The following is a 15,863-nucleotide window of genomic DNA, read 5'->3' on the forward strand; positions in this document are numbered from 1 at the left end:
CTTGTCGTCTTCAGCGCCTTATATTGAATTCATCCTGATGATACCGAAACCCAACCAAATGTTATCTGTCGAACTCAACAAAACCTTTTGCAATGTGGTATCGATTACACTGTGTATTAGTGGGGGCTTATATGACGGACGCTTGAATCTATTTTGAATACATTTTTAAAGAGATCTAGTCTCTCCTCTCTGCTTCTTTCTTCTTCCCTCCCTCTCTCTTTATCGTCACTCGGTGAGTGGTGACTTGTATATTATATTCTTACAATGACGTATTGTTTAGACTATCATTTCTGAGGCCATTGTCCTCTCAAGCATTTTTTGCTTATGATGATGGTCTCCTGAACTTCTGTACATCAAGAATTGCTTAATTTGTCTTTGAACGATAAACGGGATCTTATATGTTTACATGAACATTCACGTATGCATAGAATAATGCTTGTTTGTTTTCAATTTGCATTGTGCTTGGATAAAAAAGTGGGATAATTGAATTAATCATTTATTTGTTTTAACTATCAGATTCAAATTATATTGTGCTCAATTACAATAACATGTCGTTCAATCGATTTTGTATTTCATTTATGTATGAGAAAAAGAAATTCAGAAATTAAATCAAATCAATCAATCAATCAATTTTTCTTTCCTATTTTTGTGACATGTTTTCTCTTTCCATTGTTAGGAATTCTTTTGAGGTTCAAATCTCGTAACTTTACTTTTCCTAAATTCTTTCCTTTGTATGACTTTGTTGAGCTATTGATTAATGCATGCATTATTGTAATGGTAGAATCTTGAAGGTAAGAATTCAAACAGAAGTCGTTTTTCTAATGATATTCAAAATCGCTCTTCGTGGTATGAATGTTACGAGAAAATTATAAATTATTTTATGTATTTTCAAATCAATTATGTCCTTCGAGAAACGGGGAAAAAATGTTATCAACTTGTATACGAGCTACTTCTGTCTCACGCTCTGACAGTGCGGTTATTGATAACACCACTTTTATGTCAGGCCAAATACTATATGTGTGTATGCATTTCTCACAAAGATCCTCAAATTCCCCTCAATGTTTTCTTCTTTTTTTCTTTCTTGTGCGCGAAACCTTATGTGTATTTCCCTTAAAAAAAAAAACAATCTCTGTTTTATTTGTGTACATGTATTTGCTTTTAGAAATATTCCCTTCGAACTTTTCAAGAAAGTTTGTTTATTGAACTTGTCGGATGTAAAACCCGATGCCCATACAATAATTCAAAATGATATAGTTTAAGTAAATTTTACTAGTGTGTTAATTATAAATCATTTATATTCTTCCAAACAAACAAAAAAAAGCAATTAGCTTTCAAACGACTTGCAGATAGAAGATAGTCTGTGTAGCTTTGCCTGATTTCAACCAAACTACTCACACATTTTATATCATTACTACGTGTATAATAATCATTATTTTAATTCATTCGACCAGGCGAAGAACATAAACATATCATAAACTTTACAAACATGAGATGAAAACAAGAGTGAACATTACAAAGGGATACACTGTACATACATGTAACACAAAATCATAGAGGGAGAGATGGTGACAACATGAGGGTCAGGGCACACCAAAGTAAAGACATTGACTATTGCCCGTAGGCATGTGAACCTACACGTGTTGCCCTCAAGGAACATTGGTACAATACGTGCTATTGATATACACAAATTTAATTTCAAATATTGTAATGTAGACATAAATAACCTAAATAAACTACAAATCACATGGATTAAAGAGCAGACAAATGAAATCCACAGGTATAATTCTGAACAAACACTGTAGCAGAATGTCTCTAATTGAGGATTAAAAAAAACAAAGCAAACGTTGACCTGAATATGGAGGCTTGGAATACCTCTGCAACACAATATTATTCTCCATAAATTTGTTGTACATTTTAACAGTGTTAAAGAACAATTTCACGCAATTAACTAATAAAAAAATCAAAATAAAATGTTTCAAACTTTGATGACACAACCCCAAATATATCAAATGTTTGTAGTTATTCCTTAAACCAGAGTTTATTCATAATAGCAAAATTATTAAAAAAAAAACGCAATCATTTGGGAACTTAAACATCCTCACTCAACCTTTGATCTCCACCCTATAAACCACATTTTTCATCAAATAATGAATGGCAACGTCCAATTTTTATGACATTTCTCCGAGCTATGTCCAAAACATGAACGCAAATGAAATACAAAGAAAGAGTGAATCTGTAAGAAGAAGAAAATAGGAAAAAAACTGAAAATAAAGGAACCTTGGATTCTCCATCCTTCCCCTGTGCGTCAAACGTCGCAGAAGTTTTATACCTACGACGAAATGTCAATCATTACAGACAGCGACATCTAACGCTGCTTTGTCCTTACTCTATGCATAGAACTGATTCGAAGAGTGGAAAACCAGTATATGTATGCAGACATTAATTAATTGAGAGGAACAGTCTCTCTTGCACAGCATGCATGTGCGCTGAGAAAGAAAACTATGCACACACAATGCAAACAGCATCCAGTATGAAAAAAAAAAGAGAAGAAAGTCAGGGTTGTTTAAAATGTCAATTTCTGAATCATGTCGTATGGCGAACTAAGAAAGCGATCCTCCGAACTGACATTTTGCTCCAACCACGCTAATGTCTGCTCAGGACCGCTGTCCTCTTCTTATTGACAGAAGAGATAGTTACATATATCCAAACACAACAGTGTGTCAACCTTTGGACGCCGAAGCAGGAATAGGCGAATTCAAGGGCTCAAAACAGATAAAATAGCTGAGATGTAATTTGTTGCACGCGACCAGATGAGATCAAATTGGTGACTTTTTACGAAACACAAAGTCGTTCCTAGAACCCTATTTCCCCCACGCGGATCAAATTCACATCCAGAACTATTTTTGAAATATATGATAGCTTCCGCAGATATATGAAGAAATTTAAAATCAGTAACTTGCTCACCAATTTCAATGCTTTATACTAATAGGAGCAAAATAGATTCCAAGCATAAAGTTTGTATAATAAACGTGTATACTTCTCGAGCTATTCTGATTAAGCGTTTGGGATTGTATGTATTTGTCACTGCTGTCGCATTAATACGAAATAATACTGGACATCACTAGGAATATATTAATGTCATAACATTGTCATACCAAGCATCATTTCTGTTCGCCTCTTCGTCAGTGTACAACCTTATCTACCATGATATGTAGTAATCGATAGAAGACAGACGTATACTGGTATGTATATCCATTTGACTGAAACTGGTCCTCTGCTGTTTATCACTCTTATACTGTGGTGTCCATGGAACGGATATATTACTGAGGCATACTCCCAAGTAATCATATTACAAAATCCCTGCTGTTGAGCAATTATGCTTCTAACTTTGTGTGTGCGTGTTTTTGGTGGGTTTTTTTTTTTGTGTGTGTGTGCGTTTGTTTATTTTTGTTTTGGTTTGATTTTTATTGGGTGGGGCTTTTAGTCCCGCAAGAGTCCTCGGGCGTTAAGTTAACAGGATACAACATTCATCATGTCCAAGCATGCCATAATTGCGACGCTGCTTTAGCAGGTAAAGGACTATTTCGTTACAATACAAATATATTCATCCGGTGAGCCGTCGTTATTATGGATACACTTCGAATGACACAACGAATCTTTAGGCGGAAACAAGCTAACTGAACATGTTCAGTGTGCAATATGCATGTCAATATTAATTGCGAACGCCACCAAGTGTCTTCGAACAGAGACAACTTCGGCTACGCCGAAAATTCCAATTGTAAAGTCAAATTGAAATAATCATTGGAAATATCTGTAAGTGTTAAGTTTGATTACAAGCATCAACGAAAGAATTAAGCATGAGATAGAGTTCAGCATTTTGACAGAATGGTGCTTGCCTTGTTCACAACCATGACAACAGGAAGATAAAGACGATGATTAAGTTGGCAGTAATGTTCATCCACGCGTCTCTACCTTAAACTGACGTATGCGAGTAAAGAAGAAATAGGAAGAGACAAGCTTATAAAAAGGACAAATTGACGTTAGCTTTCTCAAAGTTATTGTATCATAGGCATAACAAATGTGACAACTGTATTTTTTATGCAAGGCATCATTACTATTGTCATGTTTTATTTGTCATTTTCTCATGGAGGATTCGTACGTGAGGTGGCCTATTTGTTATACAAGGTATATTTTTTTTCCAGTGGTTGTTACAGTATGAAATGCACTGATGCCATTTCTTACAGCTTTCTGCGATCTCGTGGAACGCCATAATTTTGGAATTCCAAATTTACGACACGACGCTATGTCACATTGTCGGAGAAGCACAATGCTTCGACGGTGAATATGCCATGCAACAATAACACCGATCGAATATCATGTTTACAAAAGACACCGGTATCAATATACCCCCTGAGATTTGAACCTAGAACTCTCATTGTCTGAGGAAGACAGTGAACAATGGATGAAACCCGTCTCCTGTACAAAAGACTGTAGAAGACGGTCATTTTTTTTTTCCTCAGTCAGCCTGCAGCTAGGGCGATATATACTGTATATAGACGAGTTAAGGTGGAGGGTAGTGTACTGCAGAATTGTGTTGGATGGTATTAAGTAAAACAGATTATGTTCTCAGACTTTCGTTGAATGGTAATATGAAAATAAATTTGGAACTCAACTTTCAGGGTATAAATACCTGTTCTTTTCCATGTTTTTATCATGATAAAGAACAGAGACGACAATGTTATGTTTGCCAATTGCGTATCATTGCGCATAAAAACACAAGGATTGTTTTTCACATTTCCTTCCCTTGTGTCAGATGCCCTGACCAAATTAGAAAAGAAACCTTCCGTTATGCTGTTGGCGTTTTTCGCTCATGTTCCCTAAACACCAAGCTAATGTGTGCCCAACATTGTACTTTGATATATGCGGTAAGGATAAGAGATACACTGTGGTCTACATTCTAAGCCCCTGCCATTCCGTATCATTCAGACACGTGCGTTAGGGCTAAGTGTGTGTGTGAGTGTAAAACTGTGTCTGTACGCTGTTTTTTTCTTTCTTTCTTTTTAGTGTTGCAAGAGTTTCGAATGGTAATCAGAAGCTACTATCATTCAAATTCAAATTCAAATTCAAATTCAAATCCAAAATCAAATTCAAATTCAAACTTTATTTTCACTTTTTTCAACAGAATGTACAAGAAACAATATGATACATTTGAAATGCAAGCCGTTGAAAATATACTTAAACAGACAGTGATAACAACATGTTCATATCTGCATGATCAGTACAAAAAAGAAACATACACTCTTTATACACTCTGCAAAAAAAAAGTGGAGGTACCCACTGAAAAGACTATGCTTGGATCATGTGGGTACCTCTGAGAGAAAGGGGGAAATAAGGGGGGGGGGGTGAAAAGGTTACAACTACAAAGACAAAAGACCAAAGCCTATATACAACTACATGATATTCAACAGGAGTATGGATTATGCTTATATTACTTCATAGAATGAAATTTGTTGGGGTTTTTCGTTTGTTTGTTTGTTTGTTTGTTTGTTTGTTTGTTTGTTTGTTTGTTTGTTTGTTTGTTTGTTTGTTTGTTTGTTTGTTTTATAGCCGTGAATCTCCGCATAGAATGAAATTTGTTTGGGGTTTTCGTTCGTTTGTTTGTTTGTTTGTTTCTTTGTTTGTTTATTTTTATAGCCGTGAATCTCCGCATGTTTTTATCTGAGGTGTTTTTTTTTTTTTAGGCAGACCAAAAACAAAAAAAAAATAAGAGAAAAAATTATTTTATGTTATTTTTTTTTAACGGTATCCTTGATTATCAATGAGCATCTAATGAGCGCGAAATACGTCAAGTATTTCGCTACTTTCGGCCAAAGGTGGCGCACTTTCCTCATCATGATAGAGTTCACGGATACTGCTTATCCTCACAAATCGCGTATAGGCTTACGTGGCAAACTCATGTGACTTAAAATTACTGTGTGCGTAAAAGAAGGATTTCGTTCACGGTCCTGACAGTGTGCCCTTTCAGTCTGACTCGGTGATATTTCACTATCTCCGTTTCAGGCCCTCATGTCGATAATGAATGATGAGTAAGTCGTCGTGAGGAAATACGATAATGTGTCTGCTTTCAGATCAAATCAACTTTGAAATAATGTGTCAATAACACGATTTGTGATTGGGTAAATTGGCACCACGTGACATTTATCGTTTGTCTTTGTTGACGGCTGCACATTACAACAATGTATTCTTTTAGGGGTAATCAATGTAATAAAACTGCTGTCACGTTGTTAATGTATGTAATGATATATGCTACATCATATTTCTTTCTAGACTCTGTAGACTAAGCGCTCCTAATGCTTTAAATAAACTCTTACTCAATAATGCAATAATAAAATTGAACTTGGGCAATTGTCGTGACCTCGCAGAGTATAACAGACAAATGTACTATTTGCATTGTATTGTAGAAGAGGAATAAATGATAAGATGTAAGCTTGAAGTTGTAAAATGGAAAAACTAAAGCAGATGAAATTTTAAAGAAAAAGCAGTGAACTGAGAGGGAAGTGAAAGAAACACGCTAAAGACAAATGAAAGAGTTAATCATCTTGATTATACATAGACTTCAATTGATAACATAGCCACAGAATTATAATCAAACATACACAAATAAAGAGAGAGAGAGAGAGAGAGAGAGAGAGAGAGAGGGAGAGAAGTGAAGGGCGGGATATATTCTATATTTGTGTTGCTTTATTTGCATATCATTTGTGACTCACCGTAGTCTTACTCGACTTCCAGTCGGACGGATCCTGATGAATTTTCTTAAACGCTTCCTCGGCCTCCTCCAACGCCTTGAGATACGCAGCCTCTCTTGACGTAATGGCCATTGCCCCTTATTCTTCCCAGCTCGTCTCTCTCTCTCTCTCTCTCTCTCTCTATCTATCCCTCCCTCTCAGTTTCTCGGCGTCTCCCTCCTAAGAGCAGGATAAGAGAGAGATAGAGGGGGGAGGGGGATGAGCAAACAAATTTAAACAAAGAATGGCGGACTTCACAACATGTCTAACATGAGCGAGAAGCAGACTCGCAATTGAAGTGCTCTGAATTGAACTCTTTTTCTCTCTTGGGTACGCTCCCTCGCAGCAAAACCTGCTTCAGCCCCTGCAGGAACCACACGCTCACATTCAAATCAACATCTGAAAGGAGCAAACAGGAATAAATGTTATTAGGGAACAATGAAGAGTTTGATCGAAAAAGGGATAGAGCGCCATTTTAAAACATTTTAAAATAAGTCTGTAATCAGGTAGAGCAAAATAAAAAGTCTTCAACAACACCTCACTTGTTGCATAACAGGGAATATTCTTGATGTTAGATTTAAAAAAACTACAGTCGTATTCCATCATTTTCTTATCATTATTTTGTTTTGGGTGCTTTTAGCAGTTAATCGCGAATATCTCAGATTTACGGGAATGGAGTTAACTGTTTTGGAGACCAAACTTTTCAATTTAAGTTGCATATCACTCCTCGTTCAAGTTGACTTTGATAGATAAAACACACACAAAGAAAGCAAGCATACATAAGAACTTTCACAGAAATTAAACACAGCAGGCCCTACTTGGGATTACATGTCTTCACAATGAAATGAATAAGTTCAAAATCAAATATGAAAATTTCCTAGATGTACTAGATCCAGATACTGTAGAGATGTGGGACGTCTAACGAGCGAGTGGTAGTATACAATTCTAGCATTTCTTGTCGAAAGCAATCAGACGTCATGTAATACCGTAATGCAAATGTTTGATGTGACCTCATAATCCATGTGGTATCATTATGCAAATTGCCCACAAGTTGTTTTTTTTTATATTTATATGTTTTATTAAATCAAATCAGAATCACATTATTTACACACAATTGGCAACAATTTGAAAAAAGACAAGAGAAACATTTGGAATAATCATACACATAACAACTCTTAACCTATGGAGACACCAGGGTAACTAATTTCCATGGTGACTTAATATAACACATAATTGTTTAAACTCATATAATTTAAGAACATGACATACACTGCATGAAATACATTTTAAATGCACCAATAGAGAGGTAGTATGTATCAAGGTACTGTCACTGGCAGCATGAATCTTGATAGGTACACAGACCACCAATAGAGTTTATCTACATGTATTAAAAATCAAATCTCCATTTTTTAAATGAATGGGGAGCTTATTCCTTTTCTTAGCCAAATGGTATTCTATCTCTTTCTGTTTTTGAACAAATGATTTAAATGCATTTATATTTGGAATGTTGTTTTTGAATTTACAAATAAATGTGAAATGTTTTACCACTAAGATTAAATACGTTACAAAATTGTCAGATAGTACACCAAACAACTTATTGAAATTAGTAAAAATGAAAATAAAAATCAGACTTTTGCACTAATATACCTCGTAAAAGTTCCCGAATTGGAGTGACCTTTGCACATTCGCAAAATAAATGAATTATTGTCCCTTCAAATTTGTCACAAAAAGAACAGTTTGGAGAATCTCTTCTTTTTATCTTATACAAAAATTCGTTTAGGGCTATTGTTTTATGAAAAATTTTAAAATAAAACGAGCGTAGTTTAGTATCAATAGTGCATGTAAAATTTGTAACATGTACTTTTTCCCAGTCCAAATTGACCGGTACTAAAACCTTGTTATCCCAATATTCATAACGCTTGTTCGGAACTTGTTTGGAGTTCAGCAAATTGTATGCAAGACTGGGTATTTTCTTTAAACTCTTCAACTTAACAATGAGAGCTTCATGTACATCAGCATCTTGCATATTGGAGTTTTCCAACCAGTCATGTGGAATATTTTTTATCAAAAAATTATACTTTCTTCTGTGTGACTGAGGGATATCAAAATCAAGGACTAATTCTTCAAATAATTTATGGCCACGAAAGGGAGGATTCAGCAAATCAGAGATTACAGATACATTCTTCATATTCCACAACTCATAATAAAATTCCTTTTTAGATTTTGAATGTATCAATCGATTAAACCACAATGACTGACATGCACCAATTTCTGAGAATTTGCATTGAAATTGCTCTACAGTTGCATACTCCCTGTACATGTACCAAGTACGCAAGGAATCTGCTAACTGTGTATTACCTAAAGAGTTTAAGATTTTTTCAGGTGCATATGATTTCCAAAATATGTTAGGGTCTATATGATATTTTTCCAAGACTGATAATTCAAATCATAATTCAATATTTCCAAACAGATTCAAAGCTATCATCAAGTAAACATTTCACCCATGAATTGCCCACAAGTTTTACTTTTGGGTTCAAAGTGTAACGTTTGGAGCTAAGATCGTCCATGACAAGTTGAAGGTTACCCTTTATCGTTCTGACCCACTCAATGAAAAAAAAAAAATCCAGGCACTGAGATGCATTAAGCAGGAATACTGTGCATGCAGAGATTGGTTTTTAACTGGTCCCTAATAAGAGCAGCCATGTAGTCAAGTAGCTTGGTTAACCGCCATATTGGAGCTTATGTGAACAATCGAAGTGCATTATTCTTTACTTTTTGCTTTTGTTTTTTGTTTTCTATTTCCTCCTTCATTTCCTGTCTTCATTCCATACTGTTCTGCAGATACTTGTTTTGAAATGTATGGTTGTTTGTTTTGTTTTTAAGTTTGGTGTTTGACGTGTTCTGCAAATTGCGGTTTCATTTTTTTTTTTCGCTCCTATATTTCCAATTTACGGTTTGATTCTGGGACGTGTTACTTGGGGACTATTTATTGAGCAGTGAATTTCCAAGTGCACAGTAGTAAGCGGAAACGAACTCGCAACTTTTGTAATCAATCTCTGGACAGTGAAACAAGAGCTTGTTGTATACATTTCACTCCCGAAAATAGTGCTCAGATTATAAACATAGAAAAGAATATTATGATATATGTATATCATGAGAGGGAGAGAGAGGGGCGGACAGGTTTTATGGATTTGTCATAACTTTGCAGCGAATTTCAATGATTAAGGCGGAGTAGGATCTCACCAGAGTGCTTCGCTCCACAACGGGGAAAAAGTAATGGTGGTCGGTGAATAACGACATTGTCGGGACGTGTTTTAATCAAGACGCTTGTGAGATATGTTTGATATGAATAAACATAGCTTCAAGAAGTTTATCGCCATGTTGATTACTCGTTGATTCATTTTACGACAAAATAAACATTTACTTCACCACTGCCTGTCCTTATTTTTCTTAAAGCTAAGCTCTCGGAGATTCATCTCATATATCGTAACTGTCATTGAAAACTGTGATCAGGGAGGTGGAAGGGGTCTTTCCCCTACCTCCGTGTAGTGATCCTTTTATGGTTGCATTGTAACACATCTCCCCTCCCTTGACTGCAGATCATTCTCTTTCTTTCTATCTTTCTATTGAACGCGGATATATAGACATACAATGATATATTTCCCACATCATAAATATTTATATATTTGTATGTATATGTGTTATATTTATGTATATAATGTAACTTGCAGTTGAAGGAATATGAGTTTGACGCGTATCTACTTCGCGAATAAAGGAACCCCTGCTCCCTACTATCCCAACATCACCCACCCAACCAAACTTCAGCTCATCTCTTGATCCCTATACCCCCATCCTCCACGAAAGGCGATTACAAAACTGTGATGCCGCACAATGAATCCTAGAAATAAAGAACACTAGAGGGTTCCATCATTTTTTTTTTCCTCAAGATTCTGTCAGCAGACATTGTGCTGTCCCGAGAAAGAGTTATTGATTTCCGAGGATATGCGAGTTCATCTTGAATGACCTTTGATTCATCTCACCTTCACCATGTTCACGAAGGTGACATGTGCTATAGCTGCTCTGGCGGGCTTAACACTTTATGTCACTGGCATTCATCCTTGGGTCCGTCCGAATGTCGCTTTCATATCAGCAGAAGCACTTTTCACTTTTTAACGAATGGCATGCTTTTAGTGGCGATGGTCAATGAGATAATTGAAGCAACCCTACATTCCATTGATCTCATGGTATTAAGTTTATCAAGAGTGTTTTTAATCCCGTTGAGGACGAGTCACGAGTATACTCGGGCAGGTGTCTATGGGAAGTGCGTGTTGTAGCAAAATCAGTCCGTCCTCAACGGGTTAGCACTAAACGACTGTCAGTGAATAATCATCCTCCATTATTGATGTTCAATACGTGCAGTGCTACAGGAAGAGTGTATGGAACATTTTGAGTCAATTCTTGTTTGGGCAAGATCAGTGTCCGCGCTAAAGCAAGAGCGATATAGAAATATTTAAAAAAAAATCGTCTTCGTGCTTTATCAGCTGTACCGTTAACTATGCCAGTTTTGCCGTAGAACAACTTTGGGGTGCGAAGCATCTATATTAAGCTTCACAAGCATCATGGCACGTTTCCTTTCCATTTGATCATCTGCCTCCTATTCTAAAATGACGTCCACGTCTAGTAGCTATGTCGCTTGCCCCGTATGCTCTGCTAACTGGAGTTGTACATCTGGGTGCAACCCAATCAACTACTAGTTGATGGTGCTACGATTTCTATAAAGACAGTTCGTAGTTCCACTTTGCGCATGAGCAGAAAAGGGTCATTTTTGTATACCAACAGGCATGGCGGTTTTTAAGTTCACTGAGATAAGCATCTCGATGCAATGGTTATTCATGTTATCCTTGTAAATGTTGCTTGCCGGGACATTTACCTGACAGCAAGGTTGGTATTTTGGCAAGATTAACAGAAAAAGTTTGTCAAAGTGTGCAATGAAAAACAAAGAAATGTATGCTTCACCAAGTTGACGAACCATTCTGATCATCTGGTCTTTGTAAGCTCATTCTTTGTTTGAACATGAATTCAATAAATTGTTACGTCGGGAAAGCTTATGCATTATGACAATAATACGAGCGAAGAGCCCAACCAACCGAGAAAATATAAAGGTCATTTGTACTAATGTGCACATGAGCTAATTATGATCGAACTGGCTTATTACGATGACTGAACGTCATTCTCGCCTTTTAACACAGAATTGCATTGTTTAGAATCGATTCTTGCCGAATTCCTGTCGTGAGCTTAATCAAATCATAACCGTGATAACTGCTGGTTTTGTGTGTAAAATTGAGATTCTAGCACTCACACTTGAATGTAGTAGGAAACTTGGCGTGGTAAATATGTATACATACACCACTGAATGTTCATCCCTTCTACATGAGCTTAGAGAATATACATGAAGAAAGATATCCTTATGACCATTTTTAAAAAGAGGATAGGCTATTTTCCCTTTTGCTCCTATTTTCAAAATAAAATTGATTGACTAGTTGCCCTTTATCGACATAAATAAACACCGACTTTTCATTGTTTGAATAATAGCCAAGATAAAAATCGAGGGGCATATTTACTCGGGTGCCCTCATCACTATTGTTTACGTTATAATGATGGAATTTGCAAGGTATTGCGCCCAATCAATTATGAAAATAATTTACTTCAAATTCAGTTTTATGGCACAGTATGATGCAAATCAATACATAATTGGTAGACGTATTATTTGCAAGCATGGTATCATGGTTCCAGCGACGCATCATCGTTATGTTACTATAATTATTAAAGCCTTCTTCTTCTTTCTATGTAATCACTGGTAAACTTTAGTTATACATTCGATCAAAGAGTCTGCGTAATGATGCCAGTGTATGCATCACCTATCACTAAATTGATATACCGCGCTAACAAAATGTGGGATAGGTTAATTGACACGTGCCTAACAGGGTACTTCTAATTTTATCCATTGCAACAATGCACATTAATGATTATCATGGACGATTCAATTACTTGACGATGTCTCTCTTTTGCCATTGCTGAAATTTTAGCAACAGAATAAAGTCTATCGCTTCTCGAATGGCCTTGGTCTTTGGATGTTCTCCCTGGGACATGTGCACACGTTTTACTGGGCTTCACCACTGCTGCACTGGAAGCATATGAGCCCCCGGTGAATTTAATCACAAACTACAGACTTTGTGCCTGGTTATCTCCCACGACCGAAAAAGGACATAGCATACACGATGCACGTCTGTAAAGTGTAACCCCTTGCAACTCCGTTGTGCATGTATATTATAGGATATCGAATTCAGCTAAATAATACACCGAATCATTCCGGCAAGTGAAAGAATTGAATTGTATGAGATCATTCTTGCATATATAAAAGCTGATGTATAATCTGATAGGGACACTCCTGACATCTTGACAGTGAGCTCAGTCTTTCGTAGCAAAGTTGTGACTACAGATGTCCCTATAAATTTGCGAGATATTACAGAATGACAAATGCCAAACGTCGAGAAGTTGTATAACATTCTACATCTTCAAATTTGCCCTTCCTCCTATTGAGAGCTCACTTACCGGTATCTTACATAAAACATTCACTCAGTATCTAGTGTGGTACCTTGGTTGTCAGCTGGTTGAAAGCTTGTAAATATGTATTTTTCCTGTTCTGCAAATATATCCCTGGCCATATCACGGTAGAGCGGCAACGAGTAACATCCGAAATCAGCAAGGCAACCCCATACTGCACGCCCTCCTAATTTAAAAATGATGTCTTCGTGTCATTAAACTAATCAACACATGTTGGATGGACCTGACATATTTACTAAACTCTGCCGTTCCTTGGTGCTTACGCAACCGATCAAACATTGCAGAGTCCGTTACAAACTGTCCGACTCAATTGCCCGACCCAAAATATTGATCGATCGGCCGATGGAACTATTGTTGCCGTTACGTAACCCAAAGAGATGTATAAATAGACACGACGTCGTTTAGACGCTACCTTAACCTAGAAACCAGTGTAATGGTTACAGAAAGAAGTCACCGAAATGCTTGTCCTTATACCTAAAGAAATCATCTTTTCTGTACTCCTACGTCTTATTTGTCTTTGCTTATTCGTGTTTTTGTTTTTGTTTTTTATTTGTACAAGCAAACAGAAATGAAAAAAAAAGAATATAAGTTTGAAATCGATTGTTTAGATGTAACAGCACTGCGCGATATTTTATTTACTTGAAAAAGTATCTCTCAATGTACCTCTATACATTCTTTTGAATTGCAGGGTAAAAAAAAATAAAAAAAGAAGAAAAGAAGAATAGATCCTTTCACATTTGCACATTTTTACATTTTGGCCATCACCCAAAAGCCATTATTCGCTTCCTTTTCCCCATCTCCTTCCCTTTCTAATTCTCTTTTTTAGCCCCTCACTCACTCACTCACTCTATCTATCTAACCACCTATCTATCTACCTTCTATCTATCTATCTATCTATCTATCTATCTATCTATCTATCTATCATCTATCTATCTATCTATCTATCCATCTATCTATTATATATCTATCTGTCTTTTTATCAATCTAACATTTTATTCATCTCTATATCTTTCTTCAACTTTCTTTCTCTCACTTACTTTGCCCAGCATAAATGTAATCCATACGGCAACCCATACAGTTTTATGTGGGTCAAAATATCAGCTAGATTCGGATCTAATGGACGGAGTCCATTTTCGGTGTGACACCATTTGCGTTTCGCGAATACCGTACACCCGCTAGAATCGGCGGAGAAATCCCCGCCAGGATTAATTTGTCTCTTGTTGCTGCTAAGTGCCGAGCCTTTGAAAGGGGTCGAGAAACTTTTATGGCAAACCATACGGCGAAAGACAAATATTTTGAAGGAGCGGAATGAAGGCGATAACGGCTGTGTCATTCCGGTAAGCCACCATTATTTCAAATCCGAACGTACAGATAACGGCAGCGCCATTCTGAGGTGGAATAAGTTGAAAGAACTTTATGTCGCTTGGCGTGTTCTCGAGCACTGTCCGTTTGTCCTTGCTGATATTTCAGATACAAAAGATGTAAACCAATGCATCGATGATGAAGTAATAACTGCATTCAAGTGGAACTTCTCAATCTCTGTCATCCCAAGCGGAACACACACACAAACACACGCACACACACGCACACACAGAAACAGCAACAGCAACAAAAACAACGAAATGCAGTTGTTGTTGTTGTTGTTGTTTCTTTTACACCCGTAGTACAAATATTTTTAGGGACTCTTCCCGTAAGATCTAACCGAGATTTGTCATTTACCTTCTCAAATGATATAACACAAACTTGTGATTGAATAGTCAAGGACTGAACCTTGTATGTGTCTCTGTTTTTATTGGGATGAGTGTTTTCTATATGTTTTTATCAAAAGAGAATCTTAACGGATTAATAGTGCAAATATGAGATATTACAGTTACTTTGTTATTGGAGTCTGTTAAATTACACCCAGGCACACGAATTTTTTCTTGATAGAAACAAATTATAATGCAAATACAAAAGCAAAAAGAAAGAAAAATAGTGTATAGTGTATAGCACCTCGTAAGATAGTTCTCCCGACATCTGGAAGCAATATTATTAGCCGTTACTGTTATATCGCTGCAACAGCATCGAAAATTCACAAGTTGCTACTTTGATTCATCTGTTTTTAGGGTTATTCATTGAGTAGAAATTGAGTGCGAAAAATGAACAAAACGATGAACATAATATATTCATTATTTTGCTAATCTTTATACTGGTAAGGCCATACGTCACCTACGGGTAACCTTTACGTGCTAAGTTCGTGTTTGTTTTTTTTTTTTGTGTGTGTGTGTGTTTCACTCCCTTGATATTCATTGTATTATTCTTGTCGTTTCCAGCAAATCTGTCCTAACCTGTAATGTTTATATGTTAATTGTTTTTTTTTTCTGAGTCATTGTTTTATTTCATTTTCTTCATTTGTATAACATCACTTATGAGTATTATGGAAATTAAGAGCATCAAATTTGTCATGCTAAAGGT

The 15,863-nt window shown here is 36.4% G+C and overlaps 1 protein-coding gene across 1 annotated transcript in view; it reads right to left on the reverse strand.

Moving 5' to 3' along the window:
• The window catches only part of LOC140231060 (stAR-related lipid transfer protein 5-like), a 33,832-nt gene extending 26,954 nt beyond the window's left edge, over window positions 1-6,878 (reverse strand). Inside the window, exon 1 of the mRNA XM_072311213.1 lies at window positions 6,768-6,878. Within this exon, the coding sequence (XP_072167314.1) occupies window positions 6,768-6,878 (111 nt within the window). The remainder of the gene's footprint in view (window positions 1-6,767) is intronic.
• Between the last annotated feature and the right edge of the window lie 8,985 nt (window positions 6,879-15,863).

Source organism: Diadema setosum, chromosome 7 (genome assembly GCF_964275005.1).
Source record: "Diadema setosum chromosome 7, eeDiaSeto1, whole genome shotgun sequence".
Lineage (NCBI taxonomy): Eukaryota > Metazoa > Echinodermata > Echinoidea > Diadematoida > Diadematidae > Diadema > Diadema setosum.